The sequence below is a fragment of the Callithrix jacchus genome, chromosome 13 (assembly GCF_049354715.1).
Source record: "Callithrix jacchus isolate 240 chromosome 13, calJac240_pri, whole genome shotgun sequence".
NCBI lineage: Eukaryota > Metazoa > Chordata > Mammalia > Primates > Cebidae > Callithrix > Callithrix jacchus.
The window spans coordinates 19,046,214-19,067,506 of NC_133514.1; the positions used below are offsets into that span (position 1 = coordinate 19,046,214).

Genomic DNA, 21,293 nt, shown 5'->3' on the forward strand with positions numbered 1-21,293 from the left:
GAAAAACCCAATCCTGCAAATACAGAGAGCCAACTTTTGAATACTCAGGTTCCACAGCACCAACTTCCGGACCTGAGTATTCAGGGATTTTGGTACATGTGGGGGTCCTGGAACCAAGCTCCTATAGATACCAAGGGATAACTATACCATATGATGTTTGCATAATGATGAAATCACCTAAGGATGCATTTCTCAGAACTGTCAATCATTAGGCAACTATAAGTGTGGCTATATAAAATACTCTTTTTTTTTGAGACAAAGTCTCGCTCTGTTACCCAGACTGGAGTGCAGTACCATGATCTCAGCTCACTGCAACCTCTGCCTCCCAGGTTCAAGTGATTCTCGTGCCTCAGTCTCCTGAGTAGCCAGGATTACAGGTGCCCGCCACCACACCCAGCTAATTTTTGTAAAATACAATACTCATTTCACACATCACTTAAAGTAAAATAGATCTGCTGTCTAATCTTGCCAAGACATAAGACTAATTTATTTTTAAAATAATAGCTAACTTTTTTTTTTGAGACGGAATTTTGCTTTTGTTACCCAGGCTGGAGTACAATGGCGTGATCTCAGCTCACCGCAAGCTCCGCCTCCTGGATTCAGGCAATTCTCCTGCCTCAGCCTCCTGAGTAGCTGGGATTACAGGCATGCACCACCATGCCCAGCTAATTTTTTGTATTTTTAGTAGAGACGGGGTTTCACCATGTTGACCAGGATGGTCTCGATCTCATGATCTCGTGATCCACCTGCCTCGGCCTCCCAAAGTGCTGGGATTACAGGCTTGAGCCACCGCACCCAGCCAATAGCTAACATTTATTAAGCACCCACTATGGACACTATGCTAAGCACTTTACATACAATATGAGATGTAATCTTTAAATTCTGAGGTAAGCACTATCTACCATTTTACACTTGTGTCAAGGAAAATAAATAACTAAGGTCCAAGGCCACACATGGCTGGTAATTAGCAGTCTCTACTCTTTCTTACACTGTCATCCATAAAATAAATTTCTTATGCTTGCACATACTTAAATATTTACTATGCACCCAAGCATGTGTTAGGCACTGCATTCAGCATTAAGGATACACAGCGGTTGCCCTTAACGAGAACAGTTTATTGTGAAGAAAGGACAAGAAAACATTTAAAGAGATTTGCAAAGCAATGAGATTGTTTATGGAAGCTCATACAAAACAGTAACTCTGATGATAATGATGAAGACGATAATGATGATAACAATGGCGACAACAGCCCCTAACATAACACATGTAGAGCACTCACTATGTATTTGCCACTGCAAGTTTTATTATCCCTCTTCTACAGATAAAGAAACACAGGTAAAATAAAGGTAAGCGATTTATCTAAGGTCTTGCATCACTAAATGAATTTGAGCTGGGCATGGTGGCACAGGCCTGTAGTCCTAGGCATGAGGATTTGGCCAGAGGATCACTCGAGCCCAGGAATTTGAGGCTGCAGTGAGCTATGATGGTGCCACTGCACTTCAGCTTCGCTAATTGAGCAAGACCCCATCTCTTTGAAAAAATATATATATATAATTTAAATCCAGGTGTGTCTGACTGAGGCCCATGTTCTCACATCATTACTCTCCACGGCCTCTTAGCAGAGAGAAAAAGCTTCTCAGAAGTCCCCTTGGCTAAATCTTGAAAGATAAACAGGAGCTGGTCAAGTTGAGGGACAAGATTCTATGCAGGGCCAGGCTCATGCCTGTAATCCCCCCTCTTTGTGAGGTGGAGACAGAGGTAGGAGGAACACTTGAGGCCAGGAGTTTGAGGCCACAGTGAGCACTGATCGGACTACTGCACTCTACCCTGGACAACAGAGTAAGACCTTATCCCTAAAAATGTTTTAAAAAAAAATTACACACAGAAGCAAGCAAAGGCCCATTCACAGATATAAAACATTCTAGGGACTACAAGTATGCCTTCTTAACCACAGTGCTTAGGACCAGAAGCACTTCAGATTTTGGATTGTTTCAGATTTGGGAATATTTGCATAAACAAAATGAGATATGTTGGGGATGGAACCCAAGTCTAAACACAAAATTCATTTATGTTCCATATACACTTTATACACAGAATGTGAAGGTAATTTTCTAAATTTTTAACAATTTTGTGCATGAAACAAATGTGTATACACTGAATGATTAGAGAGCAAATGTGTCGCTATCACAGCCACCTATGTGGATAATCTGTGGTTGCCTGACATCACCATCATGCTGCGCATGGAAAAGACATATTGCAACCAAAGGGAGCAGGGAGGGTCTTTTTTCCCTTGGGGACACTGAAGAAACTTTGGGTTATGCCCTCAGGTTTTTATTATAATCCATCACATGAGATCAGGAATGAAAACGTCCACTTGTGGTATCATCTGACACTTAAAAAGCTTCAGATTTTGGATTAGGAACATTCAACCTGTAGTATTAAACTAGGGTAGGGACTGGGTGTGGTGGTTCACACCGGTAATCCCAGCACTTTGGGAGGCTGAAGAGGGCAGATCACCTGAGGTCAGGAGTTTGAGACCAGCCTGGCCAACCCCATCTCCACTAAAAATACAAAAATTATCTGGGTGTGGTGGTGTGCACCTGTAATCCCAGCTACTCAGGAGGCTGAAGCAGAAGAATCGCTTGAACCCGGGAGGCAGAGGTTGCAGTGAGCAGAGATTGCGCCACTGCACTCCAGCCTGGGTGACAGAGCAAGACTCTGTCTCAAAAATAAGGTAGGTTGGGGATGAGGGGTATGAAATGAGAAGGAAGAAGTGGAACAAAAGGCTAGAGTGGTTTAGCATGCAGGGTACTGCCCATCAACAAAGTTAGAGCTTATCCCACAAGCAGGAAGTGCTCATGAAGGGTTTTGAGCACAAGAATGACCCTTGACATTGTTCACAGATAACGATGACAGCACAGAGAGATTACATAGTCCCAGCAAGAGGCTCCTGCAGTGGCACAGCAAAAGGTGTAAGATGATCCTCCCACCTCAGCCTCCAGAGTATCTGGGACTATGGATGCAGGCCACCACACCCAGCTTTTTTTTGTTTTTTGTAGAGATGGAGTTTCAGCATGTTGCCAGGCTAATCTCAAACTCCTGAGCTCAAGTGATCCACCCACCTTGGCCTCCCAAAGTACTGGGATTACAGGCATGAACCACTGCACCCAGCCAAGGCTTTTCTTAATTGTACTTTTTTCTCCCTAAGTTAATTTTTTAAAAAATAGAGATGGACTCTCACTCTATCACCCAAGCTGGAGCACAGTGGTGAAATCATAGTTCATTGAAGGCTTGGAACTCCTGGGCTCAAGCAATCCTCCTGACTCAGCCTTTCAAGTAACTGGGACTACGGCAAGCACCACCATGCCTGACTCTCCACAACTTCATATTTTGAAAAACTGAAATCTATTTAAAAAGTAAAAGAATGATAAAATGAACACCCAGGCCAGGTGTGGTGGCTCATGCCTGTAATCACAGCACTTTGGGAGGCCGAGGTGGGTGGCTCACGAGGTCAGGAGTTTGAGACCAGCCTGGCCAACCTGGTGAAACCCCATCTCTACAAAAAATACAAAAATTAGCCTGGCATGGTGGCAGGCACCTATAATCCCAGCTAATGGGGTGGCGGAGGCAGGAGAATTGCTTGAACCTGGAAGACGGAGGTTGCAGTGAGCTGAGACCACACCATCACACTCCAGCCTGGGCTACAGAGCAAGATTCCATCTCAAAAAAAAAAAAAAAAAAAAAGAACACTCATATGCTCTTACCTAGATTCGCCAAAGTAAAAGTTTTGCCACTTTTGCTTATCTCTATAAATATATGATTTTTTTTGAAAGCAAATTGCAAACATCACATTTCAACATAAATACTTCGTCCAATACTGCCTAAAAATAATACCATTTTCCTATATAACCACCACATACGTATATATAATACCATATATCACATTCGAGACATTTGCAGTGATATTGTGTAAGATATACTCCTTGTTCATATCTTCCCAGTTATCCGCAAAATGTCCTCTACAGTTTTGTATTGTCTTAATCAAGGCTTGACACTGTACTTGGCTGACATTTCTCTTTCAACTTCTTTCTTCTAGAATAGTCTTCCTGCCCTTTTTGCTTTGTTTTTCATCACTTTGACATTTTTAGAGTTCAGGCCAACTCTCTTGCACAAAGTCCCAGAAGCTGGATTTGTCTGATTGTCTACTATAATTAGGTTCAGCTTAAACTAAACACTTTTAGCAAGAATTCTACATGGGTAATGATTGAATGGATTTTTTTTTTTAATTGAGATGGAGTGTCACTCTGTCACTCAGGCTAGGGTGCAGTGTCGACATCTCAGCTCACAGCAACCTCTGCTTCTTGGGTTCAAGCAATTCTGCCTCAGCCTCCTGAGTAGCTGGGATTACAGGTGCACGCCACCATGCCTGGTGAATTTTTGTATTTTTAGTAGAGATGGGGTTTCACAATGTTAGCCAGGCTGGTCTCAACTCCTGACCTTGTGATCCGCCTACCTTGGCCTCCCAAAGTGCTGGGATTACAGGTGTGAGTCACTGCACGTAGCCTACTGAATGAATTCTTAAAATATCTCTCAGTGTTTGTTCATTTAGAATTTCAGTCTCTTGGGCTGACATTGTCTAGATGCTGCAAAAAAACCTTAATTGTTAGCAATTAGTAAATCTAATCATGATCATCAAAGAAACACACTGCCTTGTCCAGCCATCCAATATATCTTTCTGTGCCCAATATAGAGATCCTGGTTACCAAGTTATACCCTTTTCTAACAACAAGCGAAGACTCAAGAAACTAAAATATTCCAGGATAATCTAATGTGCCAACAAAACAAAATTGAGTATTTCGAACTAACAGTTCTCTCTGCATTCATCTGGCTAACTAGGTAGAACATAAAGATAACTAACAAATATAGCACTTAGATTAGGTTGAAAGTTTTAGGCCTCAGGTCTGAAATTTAAAATGCTGCTAAATTTTAACATTCAAACTATAAAAGACAGGGTGCAGTGGCTCACATCTGTAATCCTAGCACTTTGGGAGACTGACAAAGCAAGAGGATTACTTGAGCTGAGGAGTTCGAGACCAGCCTGGACAACATGGCAAAACTGTCTCTATACAAGAAGTAGCTGGGCATGGTGGTGCATGCCTGTAGTCCCAACTACTCAGGAGGCTGAGGTGGATCACCTGAGCCCAGGAGGCTGAAGCTGCAGTGAGCCGTGATCATGCCACTGCACTCCAGCCTGGGCAACAGAGCAAGACCCTGTCCCCACCAAAAAAAAAAAAACTGTAAAAGAGTGTTATATTCTAGTAATGATTGCACTAAAGAATGGTAATGATTGTAAGACATCCTTTTATTTCCACTAGTCACTTAGTAATTAAGTAGCAGCAAAGTTCCAAAATAACTATAAATCCCAGAATTAACTGAATCATTCTGTCTCTAATGGATATATGTCTAAAAATTAGCTTTTTTTTTTGTAAAACAGAGTGTCGCTCTTGTCACCCAGACTGAAGTGCAATGGCACAATCTCAGCTCACCATGACTTCCACCTCCTGGATTCAAGCTACTTTCCTACCTCAGCCTCCTGAGTAGCTGAGGCTACAGATATGCACCACCATGCCTAGCGAATTTTTGTATTTTCAGTAGAGACAGAGTTTCACCATGCTGGTCTGGCTGATCTCTACTTCTGACCTCAGGTGATTCACCCACCTCAGCTTCCCAAAGTCCTGGGATTATAGGCGTGAGCCACCATGCCTGGCCTAAAAATTAGCTTTTTCAAAAAATGCTACCTTAATGGAAAGATATTCAATTCCTAGTGTCAAATACTGCTTGGGAAAAGGTCTTTAATTAATTATTTCACTTTAAGTAAGTCCTTAGCATTTTTCTCTCAAAGAATTCCATTTTTTTTCACTTTACAGTAAGACATGATTAGTATGTCACTTCACAAATATGATGTTAGAAGCCAGAATAATGGTTACAAAGTGTCATGTTTTCCCCACTGTTGCCCATTTAGGGATGGAAAGCAGTGACTGAAAGTGAACTCATGGTAACCTGTTTCTTACTTTGGTTGAGCAGTTACATGGGTACTTGGGTGCTAAATCTGTAAAAACTCACTAAGCTGTACATTTACAATTTGTATATTTTCCCATATATACTCCAGTAGAAGTTATGGTACACTAAAAATTACACAAGGCAAAAAAATTTTTTAATCCCATTTTAAAATGCAAAAAAAGAGATAAAGCTTAATTATCAAATGTTAGACCATAAATGAAGCTTTGATCACAACCAATAACATACAGGTAAGAAAGAATACTTTATCCTTGCTCAAAAAAAAAAAATTGAGCGTTTAAATTAAGACGCCCTTTCAGAGACTGAAGACTTCTACTCAAAGGTATGAATCTCAATTAGCATTGATTTTGAATGCTTCAAAAGTTTGGCAGCTTGTTAATTATAATAATAAATGAAGCATAAATTAAACAAATACTGTTGACAAATCTAGGAGATATCAACTTTAGAACATATTCACACTGAAAATTTATACTTGAAAATGTTTCTCCTGGGTTGGTATTGTATCAAATGACTAAGAGTGCCCCACTGAAAATGTAAAGAACCGAAATATGAATATAAGCACTTTTTAATTTTTTTTTATTTTTTATTTTAAAGACGGAGTTTCACCATGTTGGTCAGGCTTGAACTCCCGACGTCAGGTGATCCGCCCCACCTTTGCCTCCAAAGCGCTTGGATTACAGGCATGAGCCACCACGCCCAGCAATATAAGCACTTTGAAACCATTTCCATGCTGAATGAAACCACTGTGGAAATATTTAGGTAAAATAACAATATTTATGTTAAAATAATATGAAATATTTGTATAACAAAAGCTTGAATATGTGTGATTCATTTTCCTTTGAATTCAAAATATACGTGCAGATGGAAATACACAAAGGTATTAAAAGCAGTTATTTCTGGTGGGAAGGAATATGAAGTCCTTGTTTTCTTCCCTTTCTGACTTTCAAATTGTGTAAGTAGCAGGATCAAGCTTATATTTAAGAGAAAAAATTTTAAATCCTCAGCAAATCCATTCTCGATATAAAAAAGGGAGGGGGGGCGAGAACTGTGGAAGGAAATGAAGTATAGGTACCAGAGACTGAAATCGGGTTCAGGGTATGCTTGTAGAAATAGCAGTTTTTGTCCACACTAATATTAAAATCTTTTAAGAAGGCCATAAGCACAATATTCCCAGTGCCAGGATATTAAGGAAAGAGTAGCCTCCCATGTGTGGTAAAAATGGCACAGTACTCTGTGAATGCACAATATATCTGAATTCTAAGAGAAAGGGAGAAATGTATCAGCACCTTACTGAAAAGAAATTTGACTTTTCTGTTAAACCCCATATAGCCATCAAATAATAAACTTAAGACAACAGATTCTCTATATTAATCATGTAATTCCTACTGAAATTTCCTTGTTGCTTCTGAAAAGATTCATTCTAGGGGAAAAACTGCTTTTATAAAAATCACTGTCAAAGAAAAAATATGTCCTCAAACAGGAAAAGAAACTTGGAAACTAGAAAAAAAAGGAAAGCAGAAAGAAAACCACAATTTAATCATCTGAGTTCCTAGTTCCCCGGTCCAGATACCACTAGTGGTGACCCAATGCATACAAACTGCTCTAGAGACTCAGAGAAATGCTACTTTTAAAGCAAAGAAGAAATGAATGAGCAACCTACTAGGGTAACTGCAGATGGCACTCACTTAACATTTAATGAATGAGCAAAATCATAAGAATGTTTAAACATAAACACCTTCAACAGATAGAGAAGAAATCTACTGCCTGGTAAGTACCAGACAGAAGTGTGCTGGTCTCTTCACATTGTTACTGATGAGATTTCACCCACATATCCTTGATGTTGTAGAACAGGTATTCTCCCAACTAGGAACAGTTTCATAGCTTATAATTTCATATACTTTCTAATGCTGATATTTTCAAATGGTAATGGTTTCTCTACTAACCACTTCTGTAGTAAGCAGTCTTTTACCAACCTACTATCATGTTTCACAGTACTACCTTAACTTGAGCTTTTCACATCCTTTATGCCATTTGCATGACCCAGGCTAAACAGGGAAGGTAATATTAGCCTTATTTTATAGATGAGATTGTTTTTTTTGAGACTGAGTTTCACTCTTATCGCCCAGGGTAGAGTGCAGTGGTGCGACCTTGGCTCACTGCAACCTCTGCCTCCCAAGTTCAAGCGATTCTCCTGCCTCAGCCTCCCAAGTAGGTGGGATCACAGGTGCCCGCCACAACACCTGGCTAATTTTTTTTCTTTTTGTATTTTTGATAAAGACAGAGTTTCACCATGTTGGCCAGGCTGGTCTCGAACTCCTGACCTCAGGTGATCCACCCACCTTGGCCTCCCAAAGTGCTGGGATTACAGGTGTGAGCCACTATGTCCAGCCTACAGATGAGATTATTAAAGCAAAAACAAAAAAAGTTAAAAAGAAAAAAGTTTTTAAAAAACTTTTTTCTTTTTAACTTTTTTTTTTTTTTAAAGGCAAGGTCACAAATGAGTTCCAGAAGCAGGAGTAAAAACAAGATTTTCTGGCCAGTAGTCTAAGTCTTTCAACTTAAGAAAGCTGCTGTTTAAAGGACACTTAAAATACAAATCACTCCCGAGTACCCAGTCTTCTCCAAAATTTGCTCAAACAAAACAATTAGGTACCCTTTAAAGTTAACAGGAAATGACAGAACCATAAAAAAAACTGGGGTGTGGTATCACCTCTGAAAAAGCTTTCAAGCTGTGAATAAATGCAGACAGCTCTGGCTAAACACCATAGTACTGGACCAGGGTTTAATACCCAATGGACCTTAGCTATGCACACAGTGACACCTCATTTTCTTCAACTATTTCAAACTCTGGAAAAACCTTAAAAAAGCAACAGAAGTCACCATAAAGCCACAAATTCTGTGGTCAGGCTCTTAGGCTCTCCTTATATATAGGAGAGAAATCCACACATTCTAAAGGCCTGAAATTATTTCTGTTTCATTTATTTAAGAGCAGTCTTAAAAGTACACAATATACAAAAATTCATTTTGGTAAAGAACAAATTTGCATCCTACAGGATATGATGATGGTGTTTATTTAATCATGAACCTCACTATCACCCAGGCTGGAATGCAGTGGCACCATCTGGGCTCACTCACTGCAACCTCTTTCTTCCAGGTTCAAGTGATTCTCCTGCCTCAGCCTCCTGAGTAGCTGGGATTACAGGTGCCCACCACAATGCCTAGCTAATTTTTGTATGTTTAGTAGAGATGAGGTTTTGCCATGTTAGCCAGGCTGGTTTCAAACTCCCAACCTCAGGTGATCTGCCCATGTGGGCCTCCCAAAGGGCTGGGGTTACATGCATGAGCTACCACACCTGCTCCCAGCCCCTGCATTTTAACAGTTTTATTTTATTATATTTTTATTTTACTATGTTTAAGGGTCATTTAATTTTTTTAATTTTCTTTTGATCTTATGCCATGCTATGGTGGAAATTACACAGTGCAATGGTGATTAGACTGTGAGATTCCTGAGGGCTGCCATTAAGCTTCACTAAGATCCTATTTATTCTGATGACCCACAGTTCTGGCTTATCTGGTTTCCCTGCCTCCTTCAGCTTAAAGTAGCAGGTTAGAAGGCAGTAAGGGCATATTTTGACAGAAAACAGTACTGGAGAGAGAAACTAAAAGCAGACAAAACAATGAACTGGTTGGTATAGCAGTGTGGAGTCATTTTAGTATAGGATGAAACTGCCAACACCCTTATACAGCAGAACGTACCGGCCATATTAAGAGCACAGTACAGAAATTAATATACATAATGATGACCTTGATTTCTCAAAAAGGTTATGTTTAGTACACTCTGAATCTTAAGAGAGGGTTATATACTTATTATAGGGTATACACTATTAATATGAAGGCTTGCATGTAAATGGTCAAAATAATTTAGCTGTTTAGGGGATAATGTCAGTTATATGAACAATTCAGTTAAACGTCTAATGATATCATACAAATGCTAAGTAGATAAATCTCAAAAATCCCATTATAATTTTGTAGTATAGATAATTAACATTTATGAGGCTGATTTGAGACGGGGGGAAATCTAAATTATACACTAAAATTCTTCCCCCTCCCTGAACATGCAATAGGCGTTTCACCTTTTAAAAATGTATTCCCATCACCAATCTTAGTTGCCTTTTTCCTTCTAATACCAAAATGAAAAAGAAGGAAAGTATTTTACTAATTTTCCCCACTGTCACACTAACCCCTGCATCCAAAGGCCACTAACACAGCTGGTCCAAGTCTATTCCCTTCTTACAAAATAGCGCTTTCAACCCGATTGTTAATCTCAGAGAGAAGGGTTGTGCCTAAGTCTTATGGCTGAATAAAAGCAGCACATAAATTAGTGGTTATGTTTAATACATGTTCTTAAAGGCAGAAACAACTATAACCTACAACCCCGTAAGATTTAGAACGGAAGGAGCACTTTACATTTTGTTCTTACAATGACAGAAATCTAACCCAGGTACACATATGAATCAGAAAACATCATTCTCCAAGCCTCTATAACCAAAGTGAAAATAAAATACCAATACCATGTCGAGAGCTCTGTAAACTTATTTTAAACATCATATAACAGATTTATCTGACTTCACCATACTGTTTATTTGGCTATTGGCAGTGACTTACAATGATCTAGAGAAAGTGGGTCAAAAGGCACATGGTTTACGTCCTAAGAAAGGGTGGGGGGCGGGTGTCAAGAAAGAGCTAATCTTAAAGGAAAGATGTGACTTGGAAGAGTCGACTCAACTCCCTGCCCACACCACCCCAGATGGCTTCCCCAGAGTCGTTTCTTAAAGAGAGAAAAAAAAAAAGATAGGGATCTGGGCCCTTTGTGGGTGGTGGGAGAAGTCCCTACTGCACCCTGAACGCTTCGGGAAGGAACTTGGCAATGACCGCCAGGCACCGGGCCAGGTGCAGCAGAAAATGCCGGGTCCGGGGGGGCTGCTCCCCGGGCTGCCGCCCGGCCCTGTCCACACCCCTCCGAGCCCTCCCAGGGTGGGCGCAGCCCGGCCCCAGCCTCCCTCCGCCCCGAGCCGCCGCCCAGTCGAGGGCCGTTTCCCGCGGGTCCCAGAGGAGAGCCCGGTCCCCCATGCACCTTTGATGACGCGGTCTGTGGTGGAGAGGTGGAAGCGCCTTCCGGACATGGTCCCCAAGGCCTCCTCCCCGCTCCGGGAGCCCGCCCGACGTGCGCCTTCGCCGCGGCCGCCGCCTTCTCCTCCGGCGGCTTCAGCTGCCCGGAGCCGTCAGCCCGCAGTGCCCGGCCCCGGCTCCTCAGCGCTGCCGGAGCACCAGAAGGGCGCGGCCGCCGCAGCGCCGGCCTCAGACGCCACTGACAGGACGCAGGCCCACCCGCCGCTCTCTTCCGAGGTGCCAGAGGCTAAGGCCGGGAACACGGACTCGGGAGAGACCGCAACCGCGGCTGAGGAAGGCGACCCGGACAGCCGCCGCTACTCACGGTCCCGGCCCTCGTGCGCGCACGCGCGCCCCCACGCGCCGCTCTCACAACTTCCCGGCGGCCGCGCGCGCGCCCCCGCCGCCGCGCCGAGGCCCAACGCGCGCCCTGCTGACCAGGCCACCCGAACCCGGCCTCCCGCACCGAGCACCGCCCTCCCCGCGCTTCCGCCTTCCCGGGAGGCGGTCGGCCTCGGCGCACGCGCGCTTCTTCGCTCCTCCGGCTGCGGGTCCCCGCTGCCAACCGCCCATTTTCCCTTCTCAGCCAGCCAGCCCTCTTCTTAGTTGGCCCCTTCGCTCCTAGCCGTCCCGGGCCAGAGCGCCTGAAACCCGTCCGCGTGGCTCGCGCGGGGAGGCCGGCCCGGCCGCGGCCATCTTACGACCCGCCCCTACGGCCTCGCAGCCGCTCCGCGCCACCTCCTGTGACCCCGTCGCCGAGAGCCCCGACCTCCCAGGCCTCCCCCACAAGCAGCCTCCCTCCTCACCTCTGGGTCTCCCACCTCCTTTGTCTCTAGGAGTGTGATCGGGCCGGCCGCGGTCCTTCAGCTTTGGTCATTTGGCAAATGACCAAACCCGCACATTTAAACCCCCTCAGTTCATTTTTCCCGCGTGTTGAGTGCAGTTGGTACAGTGAAAGGACATTCGTGTACATCCTAGTTACAGTCCAGTCGCTAGGGCGGGGTAGCAGGGGGAGCTCCGTTTCCGAGCGAGACCCTGCTGCCTCCTCACTTCCTTTCCACATCCCAGAGAAGGGAGAGCTCTGCTCCTGGGACCCCCGGGCCGGACCTCCTCGGTCCCAGGAATTGACATCCTCCTATGTCCTGTGTGCCACCTGCCCATCTAGAAGGCCCCCTTTTTTCCCCCCTGACACAGTACCCCTGCCTCCCCGGCCCAGGCTGACTGTGGAACCTCATGGGCAAGTCCCTAGAGAGTTAACCATCTGCTCATCTCGAAGTTAAAAAAACTGACCTATATCTGTCCTTAAAACTGTAAACCTGGAATAGAAACTGGCTCCTACCGCCCTCTCAATGAGTATAGTACCTGGCAAAGTCAAAAGGATTTTGACTTTTAGCAATGCAAATGAAATATTGAAACTGATGCGCAACAAAACATGCAAGTTACAGGCAAAAGCAGTGTTAATTACCACAGCGACCAATGAGTAGTCACGTGTGGCTATGTACATTTAAATAATTCCGTTCCTCCAGGGGACTAGCCACATTTCAAGTGTTCAAGAGCTAAGTGCGGCTACCTTATTGGACATCACAGAAAAGGACATTTCTGTCATCCAGAAAATTCTATTGGACAGCTCCTAGCTGAAAGATTATAGGATTAAGCGTAAATCTCCAATAATATAGTATAAATCTATAGGTTTATGTATAGGCGGTCTGGGGATATAATACTGGAATCGGACCCTGAATTATCCGTTGGAATTTTGACTGTAGCTCTTTGATGGTAACGGCAGGAGGCAAGAGGACTTTAGGGGCTGAATAGAACTTGGTTTTGTTTTCATGGTCCTTGAGGCTTCCACCCAAGAGAATTCTTCGTATAACCTGAGGAAGTTCTTCATTTAAGAAGTAACCAGAACTACATGCCTATCAAATCATATCTCTAAAGGTCAGAGGCTAAAATACATCTGGAAGAACCTCAACAAGATAGCTAAAAATGAAGAAATTCCAGGCCAGGCACAGTAGCTCATATCTGTAATCCCAGCACTTTGAGAGGCTGAGGTGGGCGGATCACCTGAGGTTAGGAGTTAGAGACCAACCTGGCCAACGTGGCGAAGACCCATCTCTGCTAAAAATACAAAAATTAACTGGGCATGGTGGCAGACACCTGTAGTCCTAGGTGGCTGGGACTTAGGAGGCTGAGGCAGGAGACTAGCTTGGACCTTGCAGTGAGCCAAGATGGTGCCACCACACTCCAGCCTAGGCACAGAGCAACTCCGTCTCAAAAACAAAACAAACAAAAACAACTACTAGCTAATTCAATCCTCACACCAACCCCATTTATATGATTATCCCCATTTTACAGATAAGGAAACTGAAGCACAGAGATGTGAAGAAACTTACCCAGTCACACAGCTGGTAGGAAGCTTAGTGAATACCATCATTATCAAGAGACATGCAGTACCTGAACCCTTTCTATGGCACCATATGGAATATGGGGCATTGAGTCCTCAGGGATGGTATACATGAATTTACAGAATCCAGATGTCATTTCGTAGCTTGGCTTTAGCAAAGTAAATGTAAGTAAACTGCAGCCCTGTTCCTTCATGTCCCCACCCCTTTCTAAGGTGATTCACTAAGTAGCTCTGCCTTTCTCCCAGTTCCTTGCTGGTCCTCTACTTCCATAGCAACAACCAGTGACACCCACAGCAGCTCCAACAGACTTTGATGTTAGGTGAGTTGCTCACGTAAAGAGACCACCAGGCAGGCTTTGTATGAGCAACATGCTGTTTATTCACCTGGGTGTGGTTAGGCTGAGTCTGAAAAGAGAGTCAGTGGAGGGCGGTGGGATAAGAGTTGGTGTTATAGGTTGGGGCAAGTGGTCAGTTAAAGGTGGTGATCTATTTTAGGGAGGGGGAGGGCATCACAGGAAGCACGGTCACAAGGGTAGGGGTCATCTATTACAGACAGTCATGATCATAAGGGTGAGGGTTTGCAAGCAGAGGGGAGGGTGAGGTAAATTACATAGTTACAGGGGTGGGGGTCTTGAGAAACCCAATGTCCGGAGGGGGAAATGCTGCAAGGCTGAGCAGGAACAATGGTTGAAGGTTGCAGGGGAAGAGCAATCAGTTGAAGCAGAAACCAGTTGTTTCACTTCTTTTTGTGGTTATCTGGTTACTTCAGACTTTCTGGCTCCTGGAGACCATCCAGAAGGCCAAGTGCAGCTCACCAAGGCTATAATGGCCAAGCTTGGACTTGGAGTCCTGATACTTGATACCATCATTTCCAGCTGTGGGCATAGGTAAGTTCCTTCGCTTCCCCAGGCCTTGGTTTCCTCTTCTGTAATGTGGGGATTATAATATTAATAGGCCTGGCTGGGGTGCCCTGCCCAGATCCCCTTCACCATGAGGGATAACCATCTTCTGGTTGCTGCTGCTTTTTTTTTTAAGAGAGTGAGGAGGTCTTGCTCTGTTGCCCAGGCTGGAGTGAAGTGGTGCCATCATAGCTTACTGAAGGCTTGAACTGCTGGGCTCAAGTTACCCTCCTGTCTCAGCCTCCCAAAGTACTGGGATTATAGGCATGAGCTACTATACTCTGCCTGTTTCTTGAGGCCTGGTGGCTGACGGTTCATTGCTGCCCCTTCTCCAGAGAATGGCCTTAGGTTGAATGGGAGCTCCCCTCCCCTAAGGAGTTATGACTGTCCCTCCCTCGGTCCTAGGAGCAATGGCTATCATCGCCTTCAGGTCAGACTAACTGCCTCAAGGTGAGAATAATTTCGTGGTACAACTCAGGCTCCAGAGTTTTCTGTGAGAAGAGATTGAACTACAGGAACACTACCTCAGTCTCCCGATAGCTGGACCCCTTGTGTCCAGCACTGCTTCTAATAGTTCCCCTCACTTTCTATCTCTGTGTTTTGGAAGAGGGAGTTCAATCCATGGATTTCTCTGGGAGGAAACCAGGTTGGAAACCAGGTTGCTCTGTATAAGCTGAGACCACCAGAAACCTTCACCCATCACCTTGCCTTGCTTTTGCATCCTAGTAGAGGTTTCAAAAGGCTTCAGGTTGTTTGAGGCAGACACCAGGAACGTGTCTTGCTCTCTATGGGAATCCATCTCAGCTAATTCAGTAATAGAATCAGCTATTCTCAAGGCATAAAGGCTGGGAGTGAATGGGGGCTAGCCCTCTGCTCCATCAGCCTCTTAACTGGTCCCTGAGCCTTTGGTCTTGATCACTCAATCTATTGTCCACACTGACTCCAGAATCTACGTTTTTTTTTTGAGGGGGGTGGAACAAGGTCTCACTCTTCACCCAAGCTGGAGTACAGTGGCATGATTATGGCTCACTGCTGCCTCAACCTCCCAGGCTCAAGCAATCCTTACACCTTAGCCTCCTGAGTAGCTGAGACTACAGGTGTACACCACCACACCCAGCTATTTTTTTTTATTTTTTGCCCAGGCTGGCAACATTGCAAGACCAAGTCTCTACAAAAAAATGAAAAAAAAAATTCACTATATGAAAAAGATAAACAAAATTAAAAGGCATAAAACCAGGAAAATATTTGCATCTCATAGGTCAGGTTAGTAAAGAACTTTCCCTGTTAAATAAAATAGCTTTACAATACAAGAAAGGGCAAAGGCCAATCAGAAGCAATTCATCACATATAAAATATAAGGCACTAAAAATTTAAAAATATTCAACTTCATTAGTAATAAAAATGCAAATAAAGTAATCAAAATGCAAATTAAAACAAGATGCTATTTATCACATAACAAATTGGAAAACTTTTTTTTTAAAGACAAAGTTTCGCTTTGCTCTCCAGGCTGGAGTGCAGTGGCACCACCTTGCCTCACTGCAACCTCCGCCTCCTGGGTTCAAGTGATTTTCCCATCTCAGCCTCCCAAGTAGCTGGGACTGCAGGTGCATGCCACCATACCCAGCTAATTTTTGTATTTTTATTAGAGACAGGGTTTCATGATGTTGGCCAGGCTGGTCTTGAACTACTAACCTTAAATGGTTCTCCCACCTCAGGCTCCCAAAGTGCTGGGATTACAGGAATGAGCCACTGTGCCTGGCCCAGAAAACATTTTTAAAAGGTAACACTGTTGGTAGAATTGTAAACTAGCACAACTTCTCTAGAAAGGGATTTGATGGCATCAATAATAAGAAGATATATATGGCCAATGAAAAGATTGTCAACATTAGTCTTTCGTGAAATGCAAAAAAAGCCATATTAACTTACCTCTTCACCAGCCTACCAGAATAGCTAAAATTAAAGACTGCCAATACCAAGTATTGACGAGGTCGGGAGCAACTGGATCTCTCACACATTGCTGGTGGGACAGTAAAATGGTACAATTATTTTGGAAAACAGTTTGGACTTTTCTCATGAAGTTAAATATAATCTACTGTATGACCCAGTAATTCTACTCTTACATATTTTACCCAAAAGCAATAATAATCCACAGAGTGGATTACTATTCAGCTAATAAAAGAAAAACAATTACTGATACAGGCAACAGTATTAATGAATCTCTAAAATACATTACATTGAGCAAAAGAAGCAAGCCACAAAATGGTATCTACTGTATGATTTCACCTGTATAGGAAAAATGGCTGCATGATGTATGATTGCATGGAACAGTTGACAAATACCATATTTTAGATTAGAAAAATATTTGATGACATGAGAAAAGCCTCAGGAGATATCAAAAAGTGAAAAAACTAAAATATAACCATATATAGTGGAGACATAATTTATACCCTTGCTGAGCATAATCTATCAAGGAGAAAAATGTGAACAGTAGCCATCACTTGGTGGTATAATAAAAAAAATTTATCTTTCCAATTTTCTATGGTGAAAAATTATTGGTATGTAAATAGGCGAAAATAAACCCAGGTGCAGTGCCTCATGACTGTAATCCCAGCACTTTTGGGAGGCTGAGGCAGAAAGATCACTTGATCCCAGGAGTTCCAGATCAGCCTGGGCAATGACATAAGGAGACCTCATCTTTACCAAAAAATTTTTAAAAAATTAGCCGCGTGGCCAGGCATGATGTCTCAAGCCTGTAATCCCAGCACTTTGGGAGGCTGAAGTGGGCGGATCACCTGAGGTCAGGAGTTTGAGACCAGCCTGGCCAAAGTGGTGAAACCCTGTCTCTACCAAAAATACAAAAAGAAAATTAGCTGGGTGTTGTGGTATGTGCCTCCCAGCTACTCGGGAGGCTGAGGCAGGAGAATCGCTTGAACCCAGGAGGTGGAGGTTGCGGTGAGCCGAGATCGCTCCATTGAACTCCAGCCTGGGTGACAAGAGCAAGACTCTGTCTCAAAAATAAATAAATAAATAAATTAGCTGGGGAAGGTGGTGAACACCTGTGGTCTCAGCTATTCAGGAGTCAGAGGTAGGAGGATCACTTGGACCCAAGGAGTTGAGGCTGAAGTGAACCATGCTCAAACCACTGCACTACAGCCTGGGCAACAGAGCAAGAACTTGTTTAAAAAAAAGAAAGAAAGGAAGAAAAACAGGAAGGGAGGGAGGGAGGGAAGGAGGGAAAGAAGGGGGGGAGCACTTTTCTTTATCTTCACCTATTTATTTATTTGTTTATTTATTGAGATCATAGCTCACTGCAGCCTCTATCTCCCTGGGCTCAAGTGATCCTGCAACCTCAGCCTGCCAAGTAGCTGGGACCACAGGCACACCATCACCGTGTCCAGCTATTTTTTTTTTCTTTTTGTAGAGGGGGATCTTCCTATATTGCCTACTCTGGTCTGGAATTCCTGGACTAAAGTCATCCTCCCACCTCAGCCTCACAAAGTGTTGGGATTAGAGGCACGAGCCAACTGTACTGGCTACTCTTTTCTTTTAAGGCCTAGTTCCAATAGAGTTAAACATTCATTTGCTTTCTCAATGTCTTCTCTGATTAAAAGAAAATAAACAGCCGGGCGTGGTAGCTCACACCTATAATCCCAGCACTTTGGGAGGCTGAGGCGGGTGGATCACAAGGTCAAGAGATCGAGACCATCCTGGTCAACATGGTGAAACCCCCGTCTCTACTAAAAATACAAAAAATTAGCTGGGCGTGGTGGCGCGTGCCTGTAATCCCAGCTACTCAGGAGGCTGAGGCAGGAGAATTGCCTGAACCCAGGAGGCTGAGGTTGCGGTGAGCCGAGATCGCACCATTGCACTCCAGCCTGGGTAACAAGAGTGAAACTCCGTGTCAAAAAAAAAGAAAAGAGAAGAAAACAAACAAAACCTTTAGAGCCATTCCATGAAAATTTAAAAAGAAGAAAACTTGAATTGAGCTCCCTTCCCAAACAATTGTTTCCCATAACAGATAAGATTTAAGTTCATTGCTGGTGAGGTGGTGTTTTTAGACATCAACAATTCCCAGCAATCACTGGAGAGCCCAATTTCATTCAGCTGGTAGACCTATCCACCTGGCCAGATGTCCACTTGGTGAATTTTGTATCCCTCAACTTTTTTTTTTTCCCTACATTGATAAGAAAACATAAATATTTGAAATAACCAAGATTAATGTTTAACTATCATTTCTACAAATTTCTTCAAATCTGGGTTTCCTTCCCCCACATCCCACCCACCCCCAGACAAAGTCTCGCTCTGTTGCCCAGGCTGGAGTGCAGTGGTGTGATCTCGGCTCACTGCAACCTCCAGCTCCTGGGTTCAAGCCATTCTCCTGCCTCAGCCTCCCGAGTAGCTGGGACTACAGGTTCGGACCACCACGCCCAGCTAATTTTCACCATGTTGACCAGGATGGTCTTGATCTCTTGACTTCATGATCCACCTGCCTCAGCCTCCCAAAGTATGTGTTATAGTTTATGTAATGCTTTTAATATTACAGGCATGAGCCACTGAGCCTGGCCATAAATCTGGGTTTCCTTCTTACAGGGCTTGTGAGCTTTGGAGTATTTCCTTATGAAACTCCCTAAGCACTTCCTAAACCTTAATTAATGACCAGCTCCTCTGAGACATAATTATGAACACTTTTAATTTAACAAAAGCATAGGGACTTCCTGTTTCCACCGTCTTGTGAAAGTAACCTGGCTTCAGTTCCTATTTATACGAAGCCATTAAATGTTAAACTTCTGTGTTAAATACAGGTAAGAGAACTGTAGAATATTTTAAAAACTAGAGCAAAATGAGCATTTCTAAAATAGCTACACAGAACAAAAGGTATTTTATAATGTATAATCTGCCATTTTATATTAAAAGCATTACATAAACTATAACACATACTATATTATATTTATATTTTATCATATACTATATTCATATCTTTCTTTTTTTTTGAGACAGAGTCTCGCTCTGTTGCTCAGGCTGTAGTGCAGTGGCGCAATCTTGGCTCACTGCAACCTCTGCCTTCCAGGTCCAAGTGATTCTCCCGTCCCAGACTTCCAAGTAGCTGGGATTACAGGCGCCTGCCCCCATGCCCAGCTAATTTTTGTATTTTTAGTAGAGACAGGGTTTCGGCATGTTGGCCAGGCTGGTCCCAAACTCCTGACCTCAGGTGATCTGCCGGCCTTGGCTTCCCAAAGTTCTGGGATTACAGGTGTGAGCCACCATGCCCGGCCTCATATCTTTCTATGAGTACATTTAGTTTTGATTATACTACTTTGGAATGATCCCTCCCTCCCACAGTCTTGTGATCTAAAAAAATTACCAAGTCCAGATAAAATATATAATTTTTTGTAATTAGCAAAACATGGCCCAAATCAACATCCTACCAAAAATGGCCTGATATCAATTAACAATTTCTTTGGATACATGTAAAAAAAATGCTCATGAAAGTTCTGCTGACTGGTAAGTGTAGATTTACAGGTCGATATTCAGGCCATTGTTTGGGTAGTGTGAAAAACCATCGTTTTTCCCCGACTTCTTTTTACAGGCATTGTGTAGGCAAACCCCTCAATGGTACTTCATCCCTTTGGTCTTCCCAGCACAATCCATTATGAAAACTGTGATAAGACAGTGGCTCATGTCTGTAATCCCAGGACTTTGGGAGGTTGAGGTGGGTGGATCATGAGGTCAGGAGTTCAAGACCAGCCTGGCCAACATGGTGAAAACCCGTCTCTACTAAAAATACAAAAAATAACTGTGTGTGGTGGTGGGCACCTGTAATTCCAGCTACTCGGGAGGCTGAGGCAGGAGAATAGCTTGAACTCGGGAGGCAGAGATTGCAGTGAGGTGAGATCAGGCCATTGCACTCCTGTCTGGGCGACAGAGCGAGACTCTGTCTTAAAAAAAAAAAAAGAAAAGAAAATTGTGATAAGAATTGGGAGTCCCAGGCTGGGCGCAGTAGCTCATGTCTGTAATCCCAGCACTTTGGGAGGCTGAGATGGGTGGATCACTTGAGGCCAGGAGTTAGAGACCAGCCTGACCAACATGGTGAAACCCTGTTTCTACTAAAAATACAAAAATTAGCTGGGTGTGGTGACACAGGCTTGTAATCCCAGCTACTCAGGAGGCTGAGACAGGAGCATATCTTGAACCTTGGAGGTGGAGGTTGCAATGAACCGAGGTGGCACCACTGCACTCCAGCCTGGGCAACAGAGCAAGATCCTGTGTCAAAAAAGAAAGAAAGGAAAAAAAAAAAAAAAGAATTGAGAGCCCCAAAGCTGCTGTCACTTCCTGCCTGTGGTTATTGTTGTTTGGATCATTTTGGAACAGGAGAAAATGGTGGCAATCAATATATAACACAGTTGATTGTCCCCCAGGTAAGGTACCAAGGTAAACAGTACTGGCATTCAAGTTGCTTGGGCCAAAAATTTAGACTCAGGGAGGCTTTCCACACACTGTATCCTGTCAAATTCCTCCCCCTACCGTCTGCTTTCCTATACAGCAGATCTTTCTAAACTTAAAACATAAAACTGATTCGTCGTACCTCTGGTTAAAACCCTCATGTGGGCCAAGGGCAATGGCTCATGCCTGTAATCCCAGCACTTTGGAAGGCTGAGGCAGCAGGATTACTTGAGCGAAGGAGTTGGAGACCAGACTAGGCAATGCAGTGAGGCGCCATCTCTACACAAAAATTAAAATAGCCAGGT

The 21,293-nt window shown here is 43.6% G+C and overlaps 1 protein-coding gene and 1 long non-coding RNA gene across 11 annotated transcripts in view; one reads left to right on the top strand and one right to left on the bottom strand.

Moving 5' to 3' along the window:
* Nucleotides 1-12,480, bottom strand: part of PPP3CC (protein phosphatase 3 catalytic subunit gamma) — a 99,063-nt gene extending 86,583 nt beyond the window's left edge. For 8 of the 10 annotated variants that reach the window (XR_013525512.1, XR_013525511.1, XM_078347254.1 and 5 more), the window contains exon 1: nt 11,213-11,595. Coding sequence is in view for 6 of the 10 variants with exons in the window: in XM_078347254.1 (XP_078203380.1) it covers nt 11,213-11,261 (49 nt within the window). In the remaining 4 variants the exon portion in view is untranslated. Of the gene's footprint in view, nt 1-11,212; nt 11,596-12,053 lie in introns of those variants that run through there. The other 2 variants (XM_078347256.1, XM_035270028.3) reach the window with 1 other exon arrangement.
* A 1,195-nt stretch (nt 12,481-13,675) lies between these two features.
* LOC118146756 (uncharacterized) lies at nt 13,676-14,540 on the top strand. The gene is made up of 3 exons (XR_008475894.2): nt 13,676-13,813; nt 13,895-13,968; nt 14,418-14,540. It is a non-coding gene; the product is annotated as an uncharacterized LOC118146756 (long non-coding RNA).
* The last annotated feature ends 6,753 nt before the right edge of the window (nt 14,541-21,293 follow it).